At 36.0% G+C, this 27578-nt stretch overlaps 1 protein-coding gene across 1 annotated transcript; it reads left to right on the top strand.

Annotated features, from left to right (window-relative positions):
- Positions 1 to 455: 455 nt before the first annotated feature.
- LOC308194035 (uncharacterized protein) lies at positions 456 to 27578 on the top strand. Its single transcript, XM_080589377.1, has 2 exons — positions 456 to 1006; positions 27043 to 27578. Exons 1-2 carry the CDS (start codon positions 976 to 978, stop codon positions 27390 to 27392), a joined length of 381 nt encoding a protein of 126 aa, XP_080445503.1. The 5' UTR covers positions 456 to 975; the 3' UTR covers positions 27393 to 27578.

The following is a 27578-nucleotide window of genomic DNA, read 5'->3' on the forward strand; positions in this document are numbered from 1 at the left end:
AACGTAAAGAAGATAACATTACCATCTTCCATGTTATGGCCATTATGAAAATCCATTAATTAATGTTTCAAGACAATCAGAAACAACATTGCTGTTAAATGCTATGGAATGTCTATCTAGAATGCCTTTGATAAAGCAATAGTAAATAAGATCTAGAGCTACACATTGAACTAGGAAGACACATTCAAACTAGGAAGTACATATTCAAATACTGCTTATTGTTCATCAGTTGATCTTCACCAATTCCATGCAATGAGTAAGGCAGAAGACATGAAAAACATTATAAATAATCATGAAACTGGAGACTGTAACATATCATATACCCAAAAGTTGAATGAACTATCTAAAAATTCCAGAATACTTGATTTTAACATTAACATTTTAACTTGATTTAACATTAATAATTTGTTTTTAGCAAAGTGGAGATGGGGATTTTTCTTCTGTACTTTTGATATTTGGCTCTTTGGGAGCAAAAAGCTCCTAGGATTTTATTGTGAGACAATTTGAATTTCTAGTCCAAAGAGAACAGGTACATCTTGAGAACGTTACATATTTTTATTATGATTTTTTTTTCTCTCATGAATGAAACTATCTGCAATGAACTGTTCACAATAATGTGAACAAGTTTGCTCTTCCTAAGTTGCTTCTTTAGTAGTATTTGTAAGCCTAAGATTGAAATCTCTCAGGTTTTATTTCTGTGACGTTGAATAAATTTGTAGTTATTTCTATGCTTACATTTTCAATTGTGTTGATATAAAGGAAGAAACCTTTCCTTAGTTAGATATTGCACATGATATTCTCTTTCTATGTTTTTGCTGTTTGTTTCGGTGCCTTCTTTCCCATTTTTTGTTTCAGCATAATTACAATTATATTTGAAAAGGATTACTTCTCTCTATTTCCAGGGATATTTTTATTTTTGTTTTTATTTTTTTTTAATTTAGGCATAAACAAAGGAGATAAAGTAGAATTTATCCTATGATCCACCTTCTTCTGCCTATATTTGCAGGTAAGAAACACAGAAGAAAGTTAAATTGCTTTTCTTAAGTGTTTTAAATTTTTTTTCTTTTTTTTCTTTCTTTTTTTTTTTTCTGCTGTCCGACTTCATTTCATGCCACTTTCCTCACTATTCGTACTAGGTGATTCTTGGTTTTTCTAACAGTCAAATCAGAGGGGGTTCCTGTGACAATAGAACTGACACAGCATGTGAATAGAGAATCTATCAATCCTGATATATAATTAATAGTAAGAAATAGTAAGAAATAATATATAAAGTCACTCTTTCTTTGTATTCCCCTTCACAACTGTAAAGGTCCACTGAAGCTTAATCTACACTTCATTTTAAAAGGAAGATACATTCTTCGAGGTTATTACATTTTTTCTGTATACAATTGCAATTAAATATTGTTTCAAATAAACGTATAGTACCATGGCTGGATATGCTGGGATATGCAGCAATTTAGGAACCTGATAATAAATTCAGATTCCTTAAATAGTATTGTTCAGGTCACCCTGGTCTGACAAATTTTGAGGGCAAACAAATATGGAATATTTGGAAAAGGTTTGATTTCCACTAATATCTGAAAGATGTTTAGAAATGATGTTTAGAAATTATTTTTAATAGAAGAACAGGAAAACAAGAACTGTCAATGACAGCATTTGTTTCACTCAAAATTTAGTTAATGACACTGAAGTTGTCCTCCATCTGTCGTTCTGTTGTCTCTTCCAGTCCTTTAACAAATGCCAGGTTTCTAGCGAATTGATTCCTTCCTATCAATGATGTTATCAATCTGTTGTCATAAGCCTGCAGTTTGCCGATATATCCATTAGCAATGTCAAAACTGAGAAGTTTCCATTTAGTGCTTATTTATTTTTCCTCTCTGACAAATACAGTGACACAGAAGTTTGTTTTCTCTGTTATGTGGGTTCCTAACTCTGTAATAGCAAAATTTACTTCCAGAAGTCAAAACCAAATGTTTTTGGCTATGATCTTGCAGATTTATGCAAGTGCTCCACTTTATTACTGTGAAGAAAGTTTATACCTGTCTCTCCACTTAAGGACTGAGGTTTTCACTTACATTATAGCACATTTCATCTGACATAGATGGGAAGATGGCACTCATTTGGGTTTTCTAATTTTTTAATTCCCCTAAGAAATACTTTTAAACTGAAATACTTTTAAACTGGAAAAAAAAAAAAAAAGTAGCGACAAATTACTGAACAGGTTCAATCATAATTCAAAATGAGAAATTATGCTTTTATTCAGAATCATTAAGAAAATGAAATAAATATTGACAAGAAAAAGAAAAAAAAAAAAGAACAAAAAAGAATACTTTCCAATGTGATAATTTCTTCCAAATGAATATTAAAAAAAAAAAAAAAACTTTTCTTATACATCAGTACAGCCTGAAATTTTACAAACAGGAAAGTAACCCTGACTAAAGGCTCATTTTAAAATATTAGAAATGAGGAATGGATTGCTACAGTCTTTATTATTGTATGGTTTCATAAGAATACCCACATATTTTAAAATAATTGGAAAAAATGCAAGCTACAAAACTCAAGTATATTAACATTTAATTTGATTTCAAGAATATGTTTGAATTCCAAATAACTAAATTTTCTTTGATACTTTAAAAGATGTGTTTATTATTTATGATTTCTTAAGTAATTTGTTTAGGGTTCTATGAGAACTATAAGCTTTAAATAATAAGAATCAAAAATTCAAAAATCACAAAGATTTCATATAGTCCAGGCATACACACCAAACATAAAGACAGAAACAAAATTTACTGTTGTAAATTGGCAGTTTTGGGATTTTGATCAAAAGAAGTCATATCATTATGTATTTCTATGGTTCTGTGGTGATATTTGGGTTTCTACAACTGCAGCTGAAAAAGTGTATGAGCTAAAACAAACATGACCATGTGTTCATAGATCTAAAAAAATACACAGAAGAGGTATAAAAAATAACTACATCATTAACCAATAGCTGAAAGTCCACAGTACAGGAGTTTGAAGTGCAACAAAATGTTGCTGTTGTTGTTGCTTCAATTCTATAGTTCAAATTTTCTGTTTGATAAATGAAGTTTTCTTTAATGATCAGGATTTAGAAGGTAAAAGATGCTTCTTTAGAAGGTTCTTTTACTGAAATGGAAGTATAAAGCTGTCATAATTCCTTTTTGTTTTTGTATCTACTTAACAAGTAAGGAATATCACTTCACTGAATCTCTGTCATTGGAGTTTAACAAAGCAACATGTTTTTACCCCTCTTTCCTTCTTTATCTCCATGGTAAAAAAATCCAAATAGTAATAAAAAAAAAACAGGATAAATAACATTTGTCAGAAAAGATTTAGACAGGGTTTGTCTAAACAGGACATAGCTGATACCTCATGGTCTCTTCCATCTGTATATTTCATAATTGTAAACTATGAAACTCATTTTGTAATATTGTGCAAGGCAGTTCCTGTGTAATAGGAAAATAGGCCTTGCGCAATAACAGATTATTGATAATATAGGTCAGAAAATCATATCAAAATATAGTAAAATTTATATAGGAAATGATATTTTAAATGACTTTCAAAAGTATTTAAATGTTTTATGGGGAAAATGTTTTTTATTCTGTTTTGAAATTAAAAATATTGCAAAAATATTGTCTTTCATGAAGTTACTCCCTTTTTTCAAATGGCCTTTGTCTAAAATTATTTGAAAGCAAGAACAATAGATGGTGTGGAACCTTCTTCACATACATTTTCACACTTACATTTTCTTATTATGTAGAGATAATGTTCATTTTTATTTGGAAACGTTTTTCAACAGCAATTAAACTTTCTCAAGTTTCCTACGAAGTTATTTTCTAATCTATTGTGAAAGATATATTCTATTTTATATAACTCTTCACATGATCCTACTTTTATAGCTCAATATCCAAGATAAAAATCTAAAAATAACCTTTGCTAAGTTAAACACAAATTATATTTAGATTTTAATTCTGTGATTTATTACTAAAGTGACAAGTTGAAATATATATTTTCTTGTCCACTAAAATCTAGAAATATTTTTTTTTTCTCCTTTGTTCCCAGTTTGCAGGCAAGGACAAATTAACAGAAACAAATCTCCATAGTTAACCTGTCCCCATTATCCAATGGGGACTCATTTAAAAATAGTTCAGCTATCTCTATGTACAATACATTGTTATGGCCTTTTCTGGAAGAGGAAAGTAAGATGTCTTAGCTTTTGCTAACATGATTTAAAAAATGTCTTCTTAGTCAGTAGAGGGAAAAGTTCAACACTTCTAAAAATGTGTTATCTGCCTGTGCCCAATGCTAAACAATTTCATCTTGAGAAAGCACAGAATATCATTAAAAACACCTCCAAAATTGGGTCATCTTTGGATATCAGCTATTAACCTTAGAAAATCAAGCATACTCCTCAATAAAACAAATCATAAGTGAGTCTATCCTTACACCCGTTTGTAGAACAAATAAGAAGAGTGTACCACTGTTAAAAGAACTGCTGCAGAAATAGCAATAGTTCAAGAACTTGCAGATGCAGTTTTTTCTGCTGTGAGCAGCAGGAGTTCTGGTGTCAAACCAAGAATCAAAAATCCCACAAATTTTTGGGGAAAAAGGGGAGGGGAGGGGAGGGGAGGGGAGGGGAGGGGAGGGGAGGGGAGGGGAGGGGAGGGGAGGGGAGGGGAGGGGAGGGGAGGGGAGGAGAGGAGAGGAGAGGAGAGGAGAGGAGAGGAGAGGAGAGGAGAGGAGAGGAGAGGAGAGGAGAGGAGAGGAGAGGAGAGGAGAGGAGAGGAGAGGAGAGGAGAGGAGAGGAGAGGAGAGGAGAGGAGAGGAGAGGAGAGGAGAGGAGAGGAGAGGAGAGGAGAGGAGAGGAGAGGAGAGGAGAGGAGAGGAGAGGAGAGGAGAGGAGAGGAGAGGAGAGGAGAGGAGAGGAGACGAGAGGAGAGGAGAGGAGAGGAGACGAGAGGAGAGGAGAGGAGAGGAGAGGAGAGGAGAGGAGAGGAGAGGAGAGGAGAGGAGAGGAGAGGAGAGGAGAGGAGAGGAGAGGAGAGGAGAGGAGAGGAGAGGAGAGGAGAGGAGAGGAGAGGAGAGGAGAGGAGAGGAGAGGAGAGGAGAGGAGAGAGGAGAGGAGAGGAGAGGAGAGGAGAGGAGAGGAGAGGAGAGGAGAGGAGAGGAGAGGAGAGGAGAGGAGAGGAGAGGAGAGGAGAGAAAACTTGATCTAGGTTATTTCAAAACAAGATTTCCAATAAGGAATTTTCTAATTCCTAAATAAGACACTATAAGGTTATTTTGGATGTGTTGGTGAACTTTCTGAATAGCTGCAAAAAAATAAGTTGTCAACTATATCCATTAAAAAGTGGATTTTTTAGCATTTTCAAGTCTAGAACAAATTAAAATATAAAGTAATATGAGTTGAATATCAATAGTTAATACTGACCAAAAAAATCTACTTAACTAATTGATGTTAAGCAAAACTCAAGACAAAATCAGAACTTTTTCACAGTCCTTTCACCTTTTTACCTGCTACCTTTCTACACACAGTTTTGTGTAATTCATAATTAATAACAACACAACCAGTTGCTCTAGTAATAAAGACTTGCATCAAACTAGCAAAAAGAACTGGAAAGCAGTGTATAGATCACAAAAATTGTTTAGAGGTTATCACTGAAAATAGCTATTTCTCTGTACTGTAATATCAAAGTAATGTTGTGAACTGTTTACTGTTGTGAACAGTAAAAATATGTGGAAGATAAAGTAAACCAAATTATTTTTTAAACAGGGCAATCACACCTCTAAGCTGACTATGGTAGTCAAGAACTACATAGTGAAATATGTTAACAGGAATACACTGTAGCAGCTAATGTTAAGCCCTTTATGTACTTTTCCATTCAGTAAGTCCAGTCTTGGTCACAGACTAATAATGCAAAACTCTGTCTTAAAATTAAATGTTGTCACTTTCTGTGCTTATTCTTTTACATCAGCATTCCAGTCTAATATAATTGATATCTAATTACATAGAGGTTTGATGTGGGTTTGTTTGTTTTTGTTTTTGCTTTTTTTACAGCATCTTTTTAAGTTATCTATGAAAATGTGCAGCACATATCACTAAAAAATCTAAGTCTTGCCTCTTAGAAAGCTTCTGTCACTGGTATAAGACAATGAAAAAACTTAAGTCTGCCAGCTGCCAGAGACCCTGTATTTGTTACTTAAGTAATGCTTTCTGGCATTGTTCACATTAGCTTCATCTGTGCCAGGTCCTAAGTCATTCTGGCTTAAATAACTGGCAATGCCATTCATTTCCTATAATGAGAATGAAGGTTCCGTGCACAATTCTGTAAGCAATATAATAATAATTTAAAAAGCAATAGGCAAATCTGTCATCTTCATTGAAGAGAAAGATCTTCTACCTCTGTCAATGAAACTCACACAGATTTAGTCAGAAATAGATGCAGTAATCTATCTTCACTGGTATATTCATTTTAGGTTTATTAGCCAAGAACTCTCAAATCAATGGTACATTAAAAAAAAAAATCAAAATTGGGCAAGTAAATTAGATCTAGCTTTAATTAGTGACTTTGGAAATTAATTTTATATAGTCATGCAATCACATGTATGAACAAAGTTTGATCAAAGTATCTTCATGTAAGTAGGTTTTTTTTCTTCATGTATATATCTTGTAATCGTCATCAACTGAAATCTATTAATTCAGGGTTTCAGATAGTTATTTTGCATATTTCTATAATATATGTCACCACAGGAGTCAGCACACTGTGGACATTATTACTGTTAGTTGCAGAGGACATAGGTGGTGGCATTTTATCATTTAGGCAAACCTAAAATTTGGGGGGGGAGGGGGGGAGGGTTGACCATGGGGCGGTTTACTCGGCACCTGGCCTGATGGCTGCAGATGGGTCCCACCTATCTCAAAGAGGGAAATGGATTCTAGCCAAGGAGCTGGCAGGGCTCATTGAGAGGGCTTTAAACTAGGTACAAAGGGGAATTGGGGGTGAAATGAGGCTTGATAGAGATGAGCCTGGGGGAGCGATGTGAGGCTTGGGGGTAAGGGCAATTGCACATCTGAAGTGCATCTACATTAATGCACACAGCATGGGCAACAAACATTAGGAGCTGGAAGCCATTGTGCGGCAGGCAAACTATGACCTACTTGCCATCACTGAAACATAGTGGGACCGGTCCCACAACTGGAGTGCTGCAATGAATGGTGATAAACTATTTGGAAGGGACAGGCAAAAAAATGGGTCAGTGGTGTGGCTCTCCATACTAGAGAGTGTTTTGATGTTGTTGAGCTTGGGGTTGTGAATAATAAGGATCAGGGGGTTGGCCAACAAGGTGGGCATCCTGGTGGGGGTCTGCTATAGACTGCTGTTGTTTGGTCTGCTATAGACCAAACTAGAATGAAGAGACGGATGAGGCACTCTACCAGCAGCTTGCCGAAGTCACACAATTGCCAGCACTTGTTCTCATGGGGGACTTTAACTTCCCAGACATATGCTGGTAATACAATACAGCCCTGAGGAAACAATCTAGGAGGTTCCTGGAGTGTGCGGAAGATAACTTCCTGACTTAGCTGGTTAGTGAGCCTACCAAGGGGGAATGCCCCGCTAGACCTGCTGTTCATGAACAGAGGAGGACTGGTGGGAGATGTGGTGGTAAGGAATTGTCTTGGGCAGAGTGACCACGAAATGGTAGAGTTCTCTGTTCTTGGTGAAGTCAGGAAGGGGGGCAGTAAAACTGGTCCCTTGGACTTCTGGAGGACAGACTTTGAACTGTTCAGGACATTGGTAGGGAGGGTCCTTTGGAAGTCAGTCCTTAAGGGCAGAGATGTCCGGGAAGGGCTGTATGCTCCTCAAGAAGGTCTTTAAGGTGCAGGAGCAAGCTGTCCCCACGTGCCGTAAGACGAACCAGCAGGGAAGAAGATCAGGGTGGCTGAACAGGGAACTTCTGTTAAGTATCTGGGAGAAAAAGAGAGTTTATGTCCGGTGGAAGAAGGGACAGACAACTCAATGAGAGTACAAGGAAATTGCCAGTTTATGCAGAGAGAAAATCAGGAAGACTAAAGCCCAGCAAGAGCTCAGCCTGGCCACAGTGGCTTTACATCTGTCTTTACTAGTCAGATCATTTATCCTTGGGGTACTCAGCCTCCTGACCTGGAAGTCTGGGGAGCAGCAGACCTGGATGGAGAGCAGAAGAAACTCCCCACAGTTCAGGTGGAAATAGTTAAAGACCTGCTGCTCCACCTGGACTGTCACAAGTCCATGGGGCCTGAGGGAGTTGGCAGATGTGATTGCTGAGCTGCTTTCTATCATCTATCAATGGTCATGGTCATCTGGAGAGGTCCCGGATGACTGGAGACTTGCTAATGTGACACCTGTCTATAAGAAGGGTTGTAAGTAGGACCTGGGGAACGACAGGCCTGTTAGCCTGATCTCAATGCCAAGAAAGGTGATGGAACAGGTCATCTTGAATGCAATCACACAGCATGTGTGGGTGTACTGGGTCTGGCTGGGATGTTAACTTTCCCTGCAGCAGCCCATACAGTGCTGTGCTCTGCACTTGTAGCTAGAACAGCACTGGTATCACACCAGTGTTGTGTCTGCTGCTGAGCAGTGCTGGTAGAGCATCAGGACTCTCTCTAACCCTCTCAGAGTCAGCAAGCTGTGGATGGGCAAAAAGTGAGAAGGGAACATCACCGCGGCAGCTGACCTAAACCAACCAAAGGGATATTCCATACCATATGATGTCACACTCAGCAATAAAAGGTGGAAAAAGGAAGAAGAGGGGTGGGATGTGCTCTCATTGCAAAATCATCTGTCCTCCCAAACAACAGTTACGTGCGTTGAGGCCCTGTTTCAAGGACATGGTCAAGCATCGCTCATTTGTGGGAAATAGAGAGTAATTTCTTTCCTCTGCACTTCCACACAGCCTTTACTTGTTTGTTTTTTTTTTCTTCTTCTTCTTCTTCTTGTTTTTGTTTTTGTTTTCCCTCCCTTTTCCCCTTTCCCTTTTTTCCCTTTAGTTAAATTGTTTAATTAATAATAATTAATAATTAATTAATAATTAATAATAATTTTTCCTTAATAATTATTTTTTCCTTTAATTAAATTATCCTTATCTCAGCCCATGAGTTGTTTCTTTCCTTTACTTCTGAGGAGGAGGGGGAGTGAGAGAGTGGTTGTGGTGAAGTTCAGATGCCTAGCAAGGTAAAACCACCACAGTGGGACAACCTGGGGATCAGGCCCAGTCAGCACGGGTTCATGAAAGGCAAGACCTGCCTGACCAACCTCAGCTACTTATATGAGCGGGTGACCCGCCTAGTGGAGGAGAGAAAGCCTGTTTATATAATCTACCTAGACTTCAGCAAGGCCTTTGACATGGTCTCCCACAGTATTCTCCTGGAGAAGCTGGCAGCCCATGGCTTGGACAGGTACACTCTTTGTTGGGTTAAAAACTGTCTGGACTGCTGGGCCCAGAGGGTGGTGGTAAATGGAGTTAAACCCAGCTGGTGACTGGTCACCAGTGGTGTTCCCCAGGGGTCGGTATTGGGGCCCATCCTCTTTAATATCTTTATTGATGATTTAGATGAGGAAATTGAGTGCACCCTCGGTAAGTTTATAGATGACACCAAGTTGGGGGGAAGTGTCAATCTGTGGGAGGGTAGGAAGGCCCTGCAGAGAGACCTGGACAGGTTGGGTTGATGGACAGAGGCCAATGGGATGAGGTTCAACATGGCTAAGTGCCAGGTCCTGCACTTTGGTCACAACAGCCCATGCAATGCTACAGGCTTGGGGCATAGTGGCTGGAAGTCAGTGCAGAGGAAAAGGATCTGGGGTGCTGATTGATATTTGCCTAAATGTGAGCCGGCAGTGTGCCCAGGTGGCCAAGAAGGCCAACGGCATCCTGGCTTGTATCAGGAATAGTGTAGCCAGCCAGGGTCTGGAAGACAAGTCCTATGAGGAGCGGCTGAAGCAACTGTGGTTGTTTAGTCTGCAGAAGAGTAGGCTCAGGGGAGACCTTATTGCTCTCTACAGCTACCTGAAAGGAAGTTGTGGGCAGCTGGGGGTCGGCCTCTTCTCACAGATAACAAGCAATAGGACTAGGGGGAATGGCCTCAAATTGTGCCAGGGGAGGTCTAGGTTGGAAATTAGGAGAAACTTGTTCTCAGAAAGAGCAGTTAGGCATTCAAACGGGTTGCCCAGGGAGGGGTCACTGTCCCTGGGGTTGTTTAAGGTAAGGTTGGATGTGGTACTTAGGGGCATGGTGTAGTGGGTGATATTGGTGGTAGGGACATAGTTGGACCAGATGATCTTGGAGGTCTTCTCCAACCTTCATGATTCTATGGCTCTATGACATAGGTTATTTTATCATTTAGGTAAACAATAATCCTAAATTTTACACTATTTGACATGAAAATGATAAGTACTTTTGATGGCATACAGCAACAGGGTATTATTCTCTTCAAGTTCTCTAGTACACATGAGTCTAAATGTAGTATGCAAACAAGCCCAACAAAGAAAACAGAAAGGTATGCCTGAACTAACTGTGGAACAGAAAGCAATACAGCCATACCAACAAAGTGAGGCTGAATTTATTATCTCAGACGTGACATCACACTACATCACTTGGCTAGCAAAAATCTGTGTCTGTAATGAACAATTTGCCTCATAGTAGCTGAAACACTTCCCTGAAAAGTAGAGGTAAAAGTTAAAACTATAGTCTATGCAATGAAAAGCTGTGTCTTGAAATAAACGGAAAGAGTCCTGGTCAAAGATGGAAGAAAACTTTAGATCTTTTACATCTGTCTGGGAGAACAGAACATTAGATTGTTAGACAGATGAGATCTCTGACAGTAATTGATGCTTTCCCTCTGGTCCCCTAAAAATGTATTTATCTGAAAGTACTAAAACCAGGCCACAATTTACAAGTAATCCTAAAACTACCAAAAGCACATTATTAAAGGAAAATGCAAACACCCAGATCTGTTTTTGTTGTTTTTGTTGTTGTTTTGTTTGTTTGTTTGTTTTGTTTTGTTTTGTTTTGTTTTCAACAACAATTCTATGGGAAAAAAACTAAGGGCAAAACTAGTGACATGAAAATATGTTTGATTCAGTTTGCTGCATGTGCTCTACACTGATCTGAGGAGAGCATATTCCCAGGACCCAAGAACAGTCTAAGTCTATGTCTGCATTAGAAGTAATATGTAGAAAAACAAGCATGATTTTTCATGAAGTAGAACCAGTTCACATTAAGAAACAAGGAAATTTTACTTGGACTAACTCCACTTTGGTCCCTTGAAAGTGATACTCACCAGCAGTCAGAGCACATTCACTGAGAGAGCATCTTCATGTTTAGTTTCATTCATACTTAAAGAGGTGAAACAACTTCATGATGGAATGAAAGTAAGATCATTTCTATACGTAGAAATGATCAGAAAAGTCACTTCAAAAGCACACTTCTCAACAAAATTAAATCTAATATAGAAACACCTTTGAGTTTTCCCAGGAGACAGTGTCCCTTCAAAGAGACAAATCTTAAAAGACTCTTCAGTGCTTCTTGTGTAACAGCACAGACTCTTTCAAGTTCACAGCTGCTTTAGTGATGTTTCGCAAGTTTGACTGTGAGAAGACATGAACCTATTGTGCTCCTAAGTCAAAGAAACATAGACTGTCTTTGAACAGAAGCCATATATGTATTACATTTCTTCTTGGTGAAGTGGATTTGTGTCTTGGTTGGGCTAGAGCATCAGTAAAGGATGCTGTCTTTGGGCCAGAACTAAACACATAGCTTTGTTTTAATGATACAACATAAGATTTTTACCAGCTCTTAACACTGTTTTGAGTTTAGGACAATGATAATGATGCAAAACTATGTAAAACTTAACAAACATATACATTTTATGCATCCGTAAGTCACAGAAAACAAAATTACATATTTTTTTGCTATATTAGGAATCATAGCCACTGAGTACTAGATAAAAAGAAACTAACTAAAACCAGCTTACATTCTTCCACAGGGGAAAAAAAAAAAAAAAAAAAAAAAGACTTTGCATTGACCGTATTTGAAAATTTTGAAAAGGATTTGCAAATTCCAAGATCATGAACACCACTTTTCAATGCAATTTTTTCTAGAAATCTGAAAAAAATAAAAATAAGAAATTACGCATCATTAATAAAAATGGCAAAAGAACAAAATGACAAATAAAAGCAGATTTGGTCAGTATATTTAAAATATCTCTTGCATGCTTCTTATACGTGCTTCTAAAATGCAGTGCAGCAATGTAATAATTATAGGAAATATTTTCCTTGAAAATTACAATCAAGGCCCTGAATAGATCCTCACTGCACCCCAGGGGTTTGGAGGACTGGGCTTATGGCCAAGGTAGTACAGCTGGTGCCCTTGGGGAGAGGCTGCCAGGCAGCTATGATGGAAGGCCTCAGGGAGGGTTGCCCCTTCATTCTCTTGGGAGGTGATTTTAAGCTGTGGCTCTCATTCTGGCCCCTTGCCTGATCTGCAGTTACAACAGTATCACAGCTGTGCTTGTACCTGGCCAAGGCACATCCATTCCAAGGCACAACTTTCAGGCTGCCATCCTGGCCCATCCTCAGCCCGTCCCATCCCTATGGCCCTGTCTGGCCATCCTGGGGAGGTATGTGACCTTGTTTCCCCTCATTGGGCCTGATTTTGACCCCTACGTGTGGGCTAATGGTCCAGCACAGCTCTGTCCCCTGGGAGGTGCATGATGCCCAGAGCTGTCCCAGCTGCCCCCCAGCCTGCCCCACTCCCCATTCAGAGCAGTGGGACAGGCCTGGCTGCCAGGGAGGCAGCCCTTGGGGAAGGCCCAGGTATTCCCAGCACCCCAGCCCCAGTGAGATGCTGGACCACAACACACCTTTACACTGAGACAGATCTGCCATTGCTCATTAAAGATTTCTGCACTTACATGAAAGCCCTTTTTCTTTTCACTCATGCTGAAAATGTACGTACAGAGACCTGTTCTGTAATTTTATTTAAAAGTGAGGCCAAATTCTCTACTGTAATTATAGAGGACTTGGGAATGCCTAAAGGAAAGTGTAAACTCAACCAGAGGCTTCCCCACTCATAAAGTCACTCTAATCTTCTTGTACCTATTGCTACTTGTATTACCTGTCAGGAAGATTATTACATAATCTTCAGCAGAAATGTCTGGGATAGGAGAGCTTTCTTTTAATAAACAGCTCCATGAAGACATTATTAAGCAGCAGATGAATTATGCATATGCCTAGCTTTTAGCAATGATCGTATTAAAAGGTCGTATTAAAGCACAGTTTTAAAACCTCTCACATCTTGTAGGGTTTTGTTTTGTTTTGTTTCTGAATCCAGCTGCTTTTTTTACCCACTTACAATTTTGAAGTTTATCCCTCCTGAAGATCCATAAATTTTCACTGGACTGGAAACAATATCAGCAATCTCTGTGGGCTACCTGCTTAACTGCCTTAGTTTCAGTAATTCATTGTGATCTGCATGGCACTTTGTGCACTGTCTGTCAGAGTGGTTGTGCCACAACACTACCGTCAGAACACATGCATGTTCTGGCAACAGAATAAAAGGTCTCAACAGGCTGTGACACCTGCTTTTATCTTTTTTATGAACTCTAAGAGATCATGCAAATCCCACAAAAGTAAAATTATCTTTCCAGTAAAAGCAATATTGCTATTCCAGTAAAGTAATTGTGTGAATCCAGAGATTAAGGAAATATTTGCCTTTATTACCTTTTAATTATTATTAAATTAAATGCCTGCACTCTCTGGAAAGCTTTACATGAAGACATGTAATTTTAAAAGAATTTACAAAGTTATTCACTAAACATGAAGATAAAAATTCACTCCAAATTATTAATAACTATGTACCGTAAGTAGAATTAACATGTGTTTGGCATTTTTAGTGAGAGATCACCTGTTTACTGATAAGCCTTGCGTATCTATAACCTTACATCTTTGATTGATACAGCATCATCAGGAAGTAACTCTTACTTCACACAGTATAACACCAAAGCCCAGCACAACTGCTAAAGCATGGCAACTCTGTTGAGTGTTTCATAGTATCCATATGATTCTTGTGGAAAGAGCCTTTAAAATTAAGCAGATAAAACTACTTGTAAACTCCTTTCTTTATTTGTTTTTGGTTTTTTTTTTTTTTTTTGGAAGCTGTTTTAGTTCATTTTTATGCATGAGACAAAACTTTGTGTCTCACCTAGTGATGAGAAGGGGAAAGAATTTTTAATCTGTAAGGGGCATCTTTAACATGCCAAGGAGCCTATTTTGAAAGGTAATTCCCTTTTCTTTGCTCCATAGTTTGGAAGCAGGGTGATGATCTGAGGAAAAGAGTAATAAAAAGAAAATAGAGTACACATTGAAATCTTAAGCCTCCCTCCCACAAATATATGGTTTATTTTGCTTTGAAATTTTGCATTACCTTGGATGTTCTTCTGTCTGCAGTATGAATATTGTGTACCTGCTATAGGACATAGCAAACAGCACAGCAGTGCACTCAACAGGACTGTTTCAATTTCATATATCATTCACAGCTTGCCGTTGTGATTCCAAAACTATCCTTAACTTTCTCATAATGTTAGAAGGACATGAATTTTTAACTGGCTTTTAATCTTAGGGAGTTCTTTCTGTAATTTTTTTTTGTTTGATTGGTTGTTGTTGTTTGTTTTGTTTTGTTTGTTTGTTCATTTGTTTGTTTGTTTTTCGCCTAAGAGGATGAAATTTTGAAGTCTGATTTTCTAATAAGAAAAGGAATTCAGATACAAAGCCAGGATCCAGGTGTGTAGTCAAATCCAAATTTTACTAGTTTTTCAGAAAGGTTACGATTGTGAATTTGTACAGCAAATGAATGGTGCTCCAGTTGAAAGATCATCTTACAATCTTTCCTTCCCATGCTGGAAAAGCAGGTTCCTTATGTAACAGAAGGCTGAAGATAATGTTTTAGATCTATGAATAATTAATGCCTAATGGCAACCTGAAAAATGAAATTTCTAAATTTAAGTATAAAGCTTCCAGTAAAAAGCAGACTATTGCCAAAGAAAATAAAGACATAAATAAATTATGTTAAAGTTGCAATTCTGAATTGATCATGTAGCTTTTAGATGAATTGTTTCCAAATGTAAATTATGGTTATCTTCAAGAGCAACCTCTTTAGGGTACAAGAATGGTCCATTCTTCTGAAGCATGTGTGGAAAAAAAGTCATCAATGAGCTGACAACTGAACTCAACCACAAAAGGGAAGTATACAGATGGTAGAAGTGTGGACAGACTAGATGGGAGGAATACTATGACATTGTCTACTCATGTAGGAATGGAGTAAGTAAAGCCAAAGCTCAGCTAAAGCTGATGCTAGTAAGAGAGGTGAAGAACAGTAAGAACCATTTCTTTGCATACATTGTCAGAAGAAGGAGGGTTAGGGATGGTGTGGGCCCAGTCTTTAGTGGAACAAGGGACTAAGTTATAAGAGTAATGGAAAAGGCTGAGGTACTCTGTACTTTTTTTTGCCCCTTGAATAACAATCAGCCTGTTAAATACATTAAGACAGATTCAGCACATCTTCTTTGCAAATTGACTACAAACCAAGCAAGCTCAAAGTTTTTTCATAAGAGAGACTTCATTTGTGTCTTGTCACATTCAAGGCTTTGGAGTTCTATTTGTGACTCAAAGTCGAACTCAGGTTTCCCAGTACTGAAAACCCTTAATTGATTAATATTAATAAAATCTACATTTTTAAAGTAAGCAAAAATTATCAAGGAACTTAGAACTAGAAACAAATTCTCTTGTAGCTCTTATCACAGACAAATTTTCCAAAACTCATTGCATTCCAAAAATTATGGTCCTAATGTATGGTTAAAGGAGAGCTGTGATTAACAAGGGAAGAATTTATCTTGTTGTTCCCTTTGACATTTTTCAGAATCTAGTCCAATATTTCATTCTGAAATGTGCACAGTGAATTTTCAGAACAAAATTTTGCAGTCACTGTGTCTATTTGTGCTCAATATCAAAATACCTTTTGCTGTATTAGAATTACAAAATCGTAGTTTTTTTCTCATCTTATCTATAGGATTTTGGCAAACTAAGTAAAATGTTGTTGAGGGAAGCATGGGATTCAGGGCTTCAAGTTCTGATAAATGGAAAAATGTTAATGCACTGTTCTGGTATTATTTATGTTTCAATAAATCTTACCTCAGTATCTACATATTTTTACGGTGCCACAAAAATCTCTAATAACAGCACCATAACATCATGCCTAGTGCTTGCATGAGAAAGGATGAAGGAAATAGCTACCTTACTTACAAACGATTATTGTTAACTCAAGATATGCCACTTTGCCTTTGTGTTGAAATGTCAGATCTCAGATGTAAAGCAGCCCGGAGCAGAATTCAGCAGTGATGTTACTTATTAGATAAGCAATAACACAGAGGACATGGGGCTCTGAAGAATAATCCCTGCTGTGTGCCTAAGGGCACTGCAGTATTATGAAATTTAGCATGGCATCTGTGACAGGGGTGGGTGACTCTTTTTAATTATGTGTGCTTTTGGATCAAGGCATCACACAGAACCCTTAGTGTTAGAAACTGGAGCATGAAACCCATGGTCCCAGGATAGACAAAGAATTCTGTTAACTCAGCAGGACTTTGGATAATCTACCATAGGTATGAATTTGGTCATAATGAAACCAAAAGGCTGATCTTTTGATGATATTAATATCTCAAATTAATTATAACATCACTATAAAATATTCTTCTTTTAACAACCACTAAATGCAATTACTTTAAATGCCTAAAATTAACCAGACAATTTCATTTCATGTACTTATAACACAAATGAAATATATGTATTTTAGGAGAGTGAAAGAAATTATCTTCTAACTTGAACCTTGAGTATAATACAGAATTTAAGGTCTCCATTTTTATTATTATTATTATTATTATTATTATTCATTTATCATATGGCATAGTTAGAAGTCTTGTTTTTGTCTCTCTAATTTCCACATGGAGTGTAGACAAAGCAGAGACTTCCAAAAACTGTATATTTTAAAGATATTCAAAATGAAATGTTAATTAATAAATGACATATTCTACTATGTTTGCCTTAAACCCAAATATGATACCAAGTACACTATAACAGAGTAATTAACAATAATTTTAAGTAATATTTACACAGCATAACCAAACATGTAAATATTTTACATAAGCATGCAAGAAATATGGTCATTGAAGGGACAACTCTGTGTTCAGTGGCACATAGGAAAAAAAAGGGGGGGGATAAAAAGAGGCCAGACAGAGGGCAAACAGCAGAATAAAATCCAGGAATTGTGTTTCCCTGTCCTATGACAAAAATCTCTCTTTAGCTTTTTTTTTTTTTTTTTTTTTTTAATAAATGATCCAAACAAATTGCAGATGTAGTGCTTTCTGGAGTGTGAGGCACTTACATAGAAGTGACTTCTATGAGAAATTCAAAATATGACACTTACAAAGGCACTTGTACGCATGACTTTTCCATAGTATAGTGGGTGCAAAATTTTGATGATAAAACATATGAGGAAAATAACTTTTTTTTTTTGTAGATTTATATGTTATTTTCATGCCACTTTACATCTGACATAGATGAAACATCTATGCTTAAAATTATGTATTCTCTAGAGTTTACACTTAGAGAATTTTGTCATTGATTTCTAGTGTTTTGGCAAATACAAAATCCTGCGTAAATTATAGTTATTTACAGTACTTTAGTTATTAGTATTTTTTTTATTATTTTTAAAATATTGAGAGATTTGCTATGATGTTTTTCTTGAAAGGAAAATCTTATTAAGTCAAAATCTTTTATCCTCTATACTACGTGAATGTCCTCTGGAAAAGGTTAAATTTGTTGAACTAAAAAAAAAATCAATACCTTTTTATGTTCTTTTTTATTTAGTAATAAATCTCTGATCTCTGTCAACATAATATTTGTAATTGGACTTTCAAAAGAAAGCAAAGATTACAAAAGATTACAAAGATACAAAATAAAGCAAAGATTCAAATATCTGAATGTTTTCTTTGTTTCTTGGTGATAAATTCTGCCTTGCTTGTTAAGTGTATGTACTTCAAGACAGAATGCCTATTTGCTAAAGAAACCCAACATTTCTAAAACTGGACTTCACTCTTCCTATTGAAGAAGATTACAAAAATTAGACATCCAGTCTTTGAAAACACAGTTAATGAATTACTTAACCTCTCTTTCAGAGAGAGATGTTTCCTTAGTTTGTTCCAGAGATCTAATTATATGCTAAAATTTAAAGCCAGTATAAGGAAAGAGACTGCACAAACTTCTGTGGCTGCTCATGCTTAGCTCTAGAATTGGGAAGATAAAGACAAATCCTGTTCGCACTCATTCATAAAAGAAGTGAATAAAGAAGACTTAGTTTTAATCTCCATATTTTTATACTGAATGAAAAACTTGGATTTTTATATTTTTTTATTGTCTTTTGAAAATCAGAATTGTTTTTATTTTCACTTTTTTTTGTATATTCTAGGAATGCACAAACATGGTAGCCATTGAAAAAATGTATTGAAAAATGATGCTGTCATTATTTCTATTTAGAAACATTTTACAAAATTTCACTCAAATTTAGCAGTTTTTCTGTTGCTTTTGTGTATGGGTGAACATGTATGTGCGCATTTATACACACTTTTTATAGGTAGAACTTCACATTATATGAATGAATGGCTATACAGAAGTTTAATTCTTTTTAAGATGCTAATATCTAACAATTTTCAGTTAGTTCTGACTGTTTAATTTTCAGTATTAAGAGGACAACTTGGGTTGGACTGCATTTTACCGTGAAACAGTCTGTTTTGTAATTTGCTTGCTCATTTTCTTCCCTAAGTAGAAATTCCCACCCTTTCATACATCTCAGACCATTTCTGGACCTTCTCCAAGAAATATAATCAATCTATACAATCCAATTCTTTAATGAAAATGAAATAAAAGCATAACATGCTGTCGGGAGTCATATAGGTCATTATCAATACCAATGCTAACACTAAACTCTCAACCAATACATTTTATTGATAGAAGTCTAAGTTGCTATCATGATTATACATCTTCAGATGAAAATGATGCAACTCAACATTTATGTGTTCTTAGAAGCATCAACGACTCCATAGAGATTAAGAATCACTAGACTCTTGGCAACCCTAAAGAGGCTCCATTCCATTCCATTCCATTCCATTCCATTCCATTCCATTCCATTCCATTCCATTCCATTCCATTCCATTCCATTCCATTCCATTCCATTCCATTCCATTCCATTCCAAAGGTCCAAACTGTGATATCTTTATCATCCTGAAGTTTTTTTTTCTAAACAGAAAAGTACTACCTTATTATTAGGTATCTAAACATGACGTCTACTCTGTACTTCTAAGAGCAGCAAACAGTGTAGAAGGAACAGTTAAGGAAGTATTTCCTTACTCTTGAGTCTATCTTATTCTGTCCTACTTCTCAACTTCCAGCAGATGCTATCTAAATTTAAGGAGCCTGATATCAGCTTACTTTTATTCTTCATACCATTCAGAAACTCCAGATGGAGTGTTTTGTTTGTTTGTTTATTTGTTGTTGTTGTTGTTGTTGTTTTTCCTACAAATGACTTCTACTTTAAATGTCATTGCACCTTGACACATGTCCCCATTTTAAGAGATAACTCTCATAAAAATGGTTAATTTCTTCAGTTTGCCAGAAAATTTTCCTCTGTTCAGACCTACAGGTTTCGTGTCTCTTTGCACTTATCAATTAAATAGAAAACAAAAGCAATATATCTTGACAGGCTGAGCCAATTCAGGGATTCTAAATACTGTAAAATAATATTGTCATCTTGAAGGACTTTTATTGTCCTTATTGTCAGAATGGACCTATTTAGTTTTGCTGTAGTGACAGAACAAATCTCTGGGTTGAGCCTGCAAAGAAACATAGGGGGAAGAAGTGCTTGTAGCCAAAACAGGCTTCTGACACTTGCAAAATAAAGATATATAAATAATATTGGCTCTTAATTCCAAACAGAAGCATACTAAAATTGTGTAATTAACAAAAGTGCAGCCAAACACATTGTATGAGCATTTTACTTTAGCGTGTGAGCAATGTGACCATTGAAGGAGAAAATCTGTGTGTAGTTGCACATAGGAAGCAACAACAGGATAAAAAGTTGCTGGACAGAGTGAAATATAGACACAAGACGTCACAAACAGACATGGTAACTTGCCTAATGCACAGGAAGGGTGATTGGCAGAACCAAAAAGCAATACTAAAATCAGAAAACAACTTTTTTTTTTTTTTTTTTTTCTGGGAGGGGTGGGGTAGTGTCATCAGACTTTGATAAAGAAAATTGGAGAAAAAAGAAGGCAAGCCCATCTCAGTTTTGACTTGTCTTTTCAAAGAGCTCTCAAGACTGGTCACCTGGACCTTGGCAGCTAGGCCTATGCAGGACTTTAGCTGTCAGAGCTAACTACTCTGCTTTAGCTCCATGGCATTGTATACTTATATACAATATATATAATTATATAAATATAATTCTCCATATGGTCGTGCCCTGGTTTTGATGAGATAGAGTTAATTTTCTTACTAGTAGCTGGTATGGTGCTGTGTTTGGATTTAGGATGATAATAATGCTGGTAAGAGCATGATATTTGAGTTGTTGCTGAGCAGTGCTTACACTAAGTCAAGGACTTTTCTGCTTCTCATACTGTCCTGACAGCAAGGAGGCTGCAGGTGCTCAAGGTGCTGGGAGGGGACTGAACCAGGACAGCTGACCCAAACTAGCCAAAAGGATATCCCGTACCACGTGATGTCATGTTGAACAATAAAACTGAGAGAAATTGGACAGGGAGACCACAGCTACTCAGAGGCTGGCTGGGCATCAGTTGGTGGGTGGTGAGCAATTGTGTTGTGCATCATTTATTTTGTATATTATTTCTTAATAGTTGTTGTTATTGTTTATTATTATTATTATTGTCCCTTCATTTTCTGTCCTATTAAACTGTCTTTATCTCAACCCATGAGTTTCTTTCTTGATTTGCTCCCACATCTCACTGGCAGGGAGTGAGCATAAGGTTGTGTGGTGCTCAGTTTCTTGCCTGATTAAACTGCAACAGGTCACTAAAAACTAGCAGTTTTGTGTATTTATTCATAGTGATTAATAGCGTGTAAGAATTAACTAGTAACTTCAAGTTGCTGTTAATGAAAGAATTTAATAAGCTTCATTTTTGAGTTTAAAACCCACCTGATTTGTCAGTTTTCTAGATGCTTCCATCAAAGCAATCTCTATCTAAACCTGTCTATAAAAGTAAGATGAGTTAAGACAGGCAGAGCGTTCAGGGCATAGTGGGCTTTGGGGGATCTCTCTCTTCACAATCAAAATTATGAACTTAAGTCAGGAAAACCTTTACTCCTAGCCTATCCCCTTCCTGAGAATTTGCTTACTTCTTCTTAGTATGTGTGTCCTGCCTGAGCATTCTTCTGGGACACACAGCCCATCCAACCAAGTCAAGGTAGTTATTCCTCCTATCACCCATGTGCTGTCTATCACGTCCATTATTTTCCCTCACTGCACCTCTCAGCTTCTGCTGTATGGAGAAGAAACTATCTATTAATGATGAGCTTCTCCTGCCACAGATGGAAGGGTGATATACAACAAGGCTGGGCTGGAGGATCTGCCAGTCATCTGTAATGTCAGCCTTAAAGAAATGGCCCTGCAATTCCTGTGATTGTCAAACAGGCTGCTGACCATCCTATCTTTAGAAAACAATCTTTGTCATCTGCATTGTGCTACAATATTTGTTGGAAATACATAGCAATGCTGAAGTAACTCAGTATCACTGCATTTTCATATCCTGACCTGTTTTTTATCTAACTGAACAGACTGTGAGGAATTTCTGTAGATGACATGAGAAACTCCTGAACGTAACAAATAATACAGTGGGATCTGAAAAAAATTATAGAGAGCACCTTGAGGGATGGCTGGATTTCACAGGTGATTAAGCACTAATACAACTTGGGGACTGATATCCCAGCCCTGCCTCCCCTCCTCCCAGTTCTCAGAGACGTATCTGATGCCTGGGCTGGGTCTGCCCCAGCCTAACCTTTCCCTGGCTGGGGTAGTGGGATGGGTCCTGGCTGCCAGGCTCTGCCCTGCTGCACTGAGGGAGACACTGCCTCAGGGAATTATTATATCAAATAATTAACTTCATCAGGATCATTTTTTGAAGGTGTCAAATTGAGAAAGACTTCAGTGAATGAAAAAAGAGTTGGGTTAGAAGTATTGAATTAAAGTTAGAAGTATTTCCATACTCAAACAGTTCTAATTGATATGGAGCATGCATCATTAAAGATTAACTTTTTATAGTTACTTTTTTATGAACTTTTCTCCCTTAATTTTATGTAATAAATTATAAACTTATGCAGATAATTTGATGTAATTCTTTGTAAAATCTCAAAATATATATAAAAATCACAGTCAGTAGCATGTGAGATGTAAGAGCCTTCCTAAAGTGGATCATAATGTGTCTTTTATAATCACAGATTTTTTTTCCCCCACAAAGGTAAACTATACTCTCTAAGCTTTTATTGCTGCATGCTTCTTCTGAGAACAGTTATAAAGAATTCAGATAGTAGATCTGTTCTGATTCCAGAAAGAAATAACATGAATATAGAAAGTTCCCAATAGCAACCTTTTTTTTATTGTACGATTGTCATGAACCTGCAGCATTTAAAATGCCACTCACAAATAAATAAAGGGGTACAACAGGATTCTTCATAGAACCACTACGGTTTTTTATCTCTTTGCTTATGCATATAATGAAAAAAAAAAAAAAGTTTTGTTTATTTGCATTTTCCATTCTTAACATTTTTCTTTATTCTTTTGAGAATATGGCTGGTACTTTTCTAAGAATAAAAGGTTACTGGTTGAACTGAGGTTTGATTTTGCAATATATGTGCCTTTGAATCTTCCAACTGGCGATATATTTTGTATTCTCTAGACACAGCTGTGAGGCACTCACGGGAAAAGTAACATAATGCTCTATCCCTCTAAAAAAGAAATTTGTTGGCATTCAAATTTGTCTGTGTGGCTCAGCAGCAGAAAATGCAAACCTTTCGTCATCAGGTTTCTGTCAGAGAAGATAATAGCAATGCTTGGTTAATGGTTCAAGGAAATGAAAGGAACCCATACAAGCACTCTGATTTCATTTACTCTATTATAATACTTTATAGCATACAGTTTCATTTTTGGGACCATTCATCGTTAGGTAATACATCATAATTCATCATAATTCATACTGTTTTTGTTGGTAGTGACTTGGTCATCTGGCATCTGTTTAAAAAAGTAATTATTTCTGAAAACTCAGGGATATTTGTAAAATGTATTCTACTACACAAAAAAAAAAATGAAGAAAATGTTACTCACAACTATGGTATTTCAAGACGAAGTTCTGCCTTAAGTTATATTGTAATTACTCTGGATATATTCTAAAATAATTGACAGGTGTAATTGGTTCTTTTCACCCTTTACATTGTAAAATTTGGATTCTACGAATTTCATGTATTGGTTAAAGCAAACAGTTAACCCAAGAGCTGGGAAAAAAAAAAAAAAAGGTCTATGAAAAAATAAATGTCTCTAAAATTCTCATAAGAGATTAAGTAGCATTGTGATTCATTGCAACTTACTGTTAAATAGTAGTTGTTCAAAAAGTACAATGTTTAAAAATGACAGTTTTTAGCCAGTTTCTCTTTTGTGCATATACTATGGTATGTTTTTGAATTCTTTTAGAATGGTGTATTCAGTTCAGCAGTAGTTTTATTTTTATTCTTGCTTAGTTCTGTTCATAGGGGAAAGATATGTATGCATAGGTAAAATATATGTATAAACACGAATGTGCATGTATGTTTCCTTATGGAACAGATTGGTGAGTTTAGATTTAAATTAACACTAAATTCAAATCACAGTGCGGGGTGATGACTTTATATTGTATATCACAAAAAATTTGTTATGGATTTACTTGTTTTATTAAATGAGAGAATAAGATGAGTTCACCTTTTGAGTCCTGTACCATGGGTATCATCAGCATTGTTCAGAGAAAATTCCCCTCTGGTTTGTCATCTTTAATTTTTTGAAAGCCTACATTCTCAATCCAGCTTTCAGAAAGGATATTAGGTCTTTTATTTATTTATTTATTTATTTATTTATTTATTTATTTATTTTATGCTAGCAAAAGGCACCAAGAGAATAGAGCTTCAATTTGGCAGAATTTCAAAAGTTTCAGGCTTTAAAAATGTTGGGATTAATAGGCCAACAATCAAACAGGTTTTACAGTCCAATGAGAAAACAAGTGCAGAAATGGATAATCAGCATGGGGTAGAAGAAAAGATCTGTTGCTGATTTGAAGCATGTGTAATAATTGCATAGAAATAGAATTGGAATAAATTCTACATGTTTTGGAGACCCCCAAATGAGACTTGGTGAATATTTCATATCAATTTATTTCTTACAATTGCATGGCCAAATTCCCACTAGTATGATTACTGCCATGCCTCAAAACCAATATTGTCTGAGATGTCTCTTACTTATCTTAGTCTGGTCAGGAAGATAGACTGGAAACTCATGTATAATAGCTCTACCTTGGTTAACAAAATGAATATGAACAAGGAACAAGGAATCTCTAGGAGTAAAAGTATTCTCCTTGGAAATAGAAGGGAAAAAAAAAAAAAACTCTTCAGCTGAATGTGTTTGAACCCAAAACTCTGTTAGATTATTAGAGAAAGGGAATTTTATATTATATAATATTAAAACTGTACCTATCAATGAATTCAATTGAGTTTCTAATAGAAAAATACTGGAGTAAGACATATACAGTGTACGTGCTGAAGGTTAAATTTCTCTATATAAAGTTGATATTGAGACTATATTAACTGTTTATCAGTCCCTCTTTGGGCTTAGAAACTCTGAATGATCTGTAGAAACTGGCAGACCATCCAGGAAACTTCTCACTGGGATTTTCTAACAAAAATAATTATATTGGACCTAAATTACAAATAAGCAACAATGAGAATAGAGAGTTTGAAAGTACAGTATTTCCTTGAAATTGCCCTTGTGTTCTGAAAAAAAATAAAAAGAAATGTTAATTCTGGAGACACACCCAGTATTTCTTTGATTGAAGAACCACTTATGTTGGTACTCTCATTTTTTGATATTAATTTTTGAAGTGAGCTTGTACTTTCCTTTGACTAAATCACTTCTATCACCAGTATCACCACGACTTTGTTCATACTGAAATACTTTGAAGATGTAAAACAAGGGTTAATAGCATTATTGTTTTCATTATTTTCTATTTTTTATGCAATATAGACATTTGCTTTTATAAGCAGGAATTAATTATTTCTGTACAGCAATATTGTGAAATAGTATTTTATTAAGATTATGTACACACTTGTTTTAAGCAATCATAGATTAACAATGCTAGGAATTATGTTAACTTTCTGAAGTGACACTATTTTTTGTTCCTGATGTCAGTTAGAAATATTTATACAGTAAGAAACGCTGCCCCGGGCATTTCCTTGGGATTAATGAACTAATTGCCATTTGGGATAGTTAGTTGCTTGAGGCAAAGCTGCTCATTAATTCCTTAGGAAATATGCAAGGTTGTGGGTGTTATACAATTGGGGGATTTTTTTAATTCATCCACAGAGTAAACTCTTGCAACTTTGCCTAGGAGCAGCTTCATTTTTCCACTGTGCCAAAAGTATATTAAGTTTAAATGGGTAGTACTCCTATATTGGGTAGTCATACAATATTTATAGCTAGCACAGCAGTATGAGGATTTTTTATTTTAATTCTTAATATTCTGTCAGGAATTCTAATGCTAATAGATAATGTTCCTGGTCCTTCCCTGTGAGTCCTTCCCACAGCATTTACAACATATTAAATGCTACCAACATAAAATCATTATTCTGAATCCTATGAGCAACATACCAAGCCTAAATAGAGGGGATTCCAGGAAAAACAAACAAACAAACAAAAACATATGTATCATGTGAGAAGATGTCAAGGGATTAACAATTCCATCAGTTATTTTAAGAAAATTAGAGGCCAGTTGCTGAAATTAAGTCCAAAATATTTGTGACAGAATATTGTTAGTGTAGCAGAATTGTATCACTCAGATATTCGGAAACATAGGTAACACAGGAAACATTACTCAGCAGGAGCTATCTAAAAATTATTCATAATTTAAATCTCTATCCTGCAGAAATCTTCTGTTTTAGGAAAGACAAAATAATAATAATTTATTATTATTATTATTGTTATTATTATTGTTGTTATTATTATTATTTATTATTATAATAAAAATCACTTTGAATGAGATCAGCTTTATTTGCCTTCCAAATGAAACTACAGAGTAAATTGAAAGTAATCATACTCTTATTACTAATTATATATCACAATAGGTATGTTAGACACGTGTTTTTCTTGTAAGCACAACATCAATCAAATAATATTTATATAATATTAATAGGTTAAATTAATATCATTTTCTTATGATGCAAACTTCTTGTCAACCAGTTTAAGTGGCTCCTTTTCAGCACTATGACAGTGGGGGGAAAAAATACCAGTCTCTTGGTCGATCTTATCTTTCAGTGTTCATGTTTCAGTGTTTGTTCAATCTGTCTATTTTGTTTGGGGTTCCATTACACCTTTCTGTAAATTATACACAATTCTAGTGAAGCTATACCGAGATAGTCTTCCCAGAGAACATATGAACATAGGAAATTTCGGAAGATAAAAGAGAAATTGTTCTCATGCACATCAGATTCAATCTGATAAAATTATTCGGGTAATAAGATACTAAATACCTCATTACCATATTCTGTTTCATAGTTTTGTTTTGAAGTTATTTTGAGGGGTGGTGAAAAAGGGCCAAAAGAAATTCCTTTCATATTGTGAAGTCTTTTGGTACAGGTGAATTGAAGACAGAGAAAAAACGCCAGTGTAATCACCATGATTTTAAGAAGATAACAAATATAATGAAGAAGAAGAAAGAAGAAGAAGAAGAAGAAGAAGAAGAAGAAGAAGAAGAAGAAGAAGAAGAGGAAGAAGAGGAAGAAGAGGAAGAAGAGGAAGAAGAGGAAGAAGAGGAAGAAGAGGAAGAAGAGGAAGAAGAGGAAGAAGAGGAAGAAGAAGAAGAAGTTTGTAGTAAAGTACATTCAGGTTTATTTCATTTTTTTTCTTCATTTCATAACTATAATCATTGGACTGTTACAGGAGCATATGCTAACCTTTACAGGTGCTTTGCCAATTTTTCATCTTAAACATAAATTATGGAATAAAATTTTGATACAGTTTAACCAGTAATGATGCTATCCCTGAAAAATCAATAAAAATTCCATGTTTATGATTTAATAAAGAAAACATCTGTAGACGAATGATATATGGCATGATTTGAAAACCAGATCATATGTCTCTGACCAGGTGATGAACAACTAATGTCTCTACTG

The sequence above is a fragment of the Anser brachyrhynchus genome, assembly GCF_964034855.1.
Source record: "Anser brachyrhynchus genome assembly, chromosome: 4".
NCBI classification, from domain to species: Eukaryota; Metazoa; Chordata; class Aves; order Anseriformes; family Anatidae; genus Anser; species Anser brachyrhynchus.

Excerpts from the sequence above, each read along its gene's own strand:
- LOC308194035 (XM_080589377.1), top strand. The coding sequence starts at position 976 with ATGATCCACCTTCTTCTGCCTATATTTGCAG. Across the intron at positions 1,007-27,042 it reads TCTTCTGCCTATATTTGCAG|GTGAATTGAAGACAGAGAAA; the intron begins GTAAGAAACACA and ends CTTTTGGTACAG.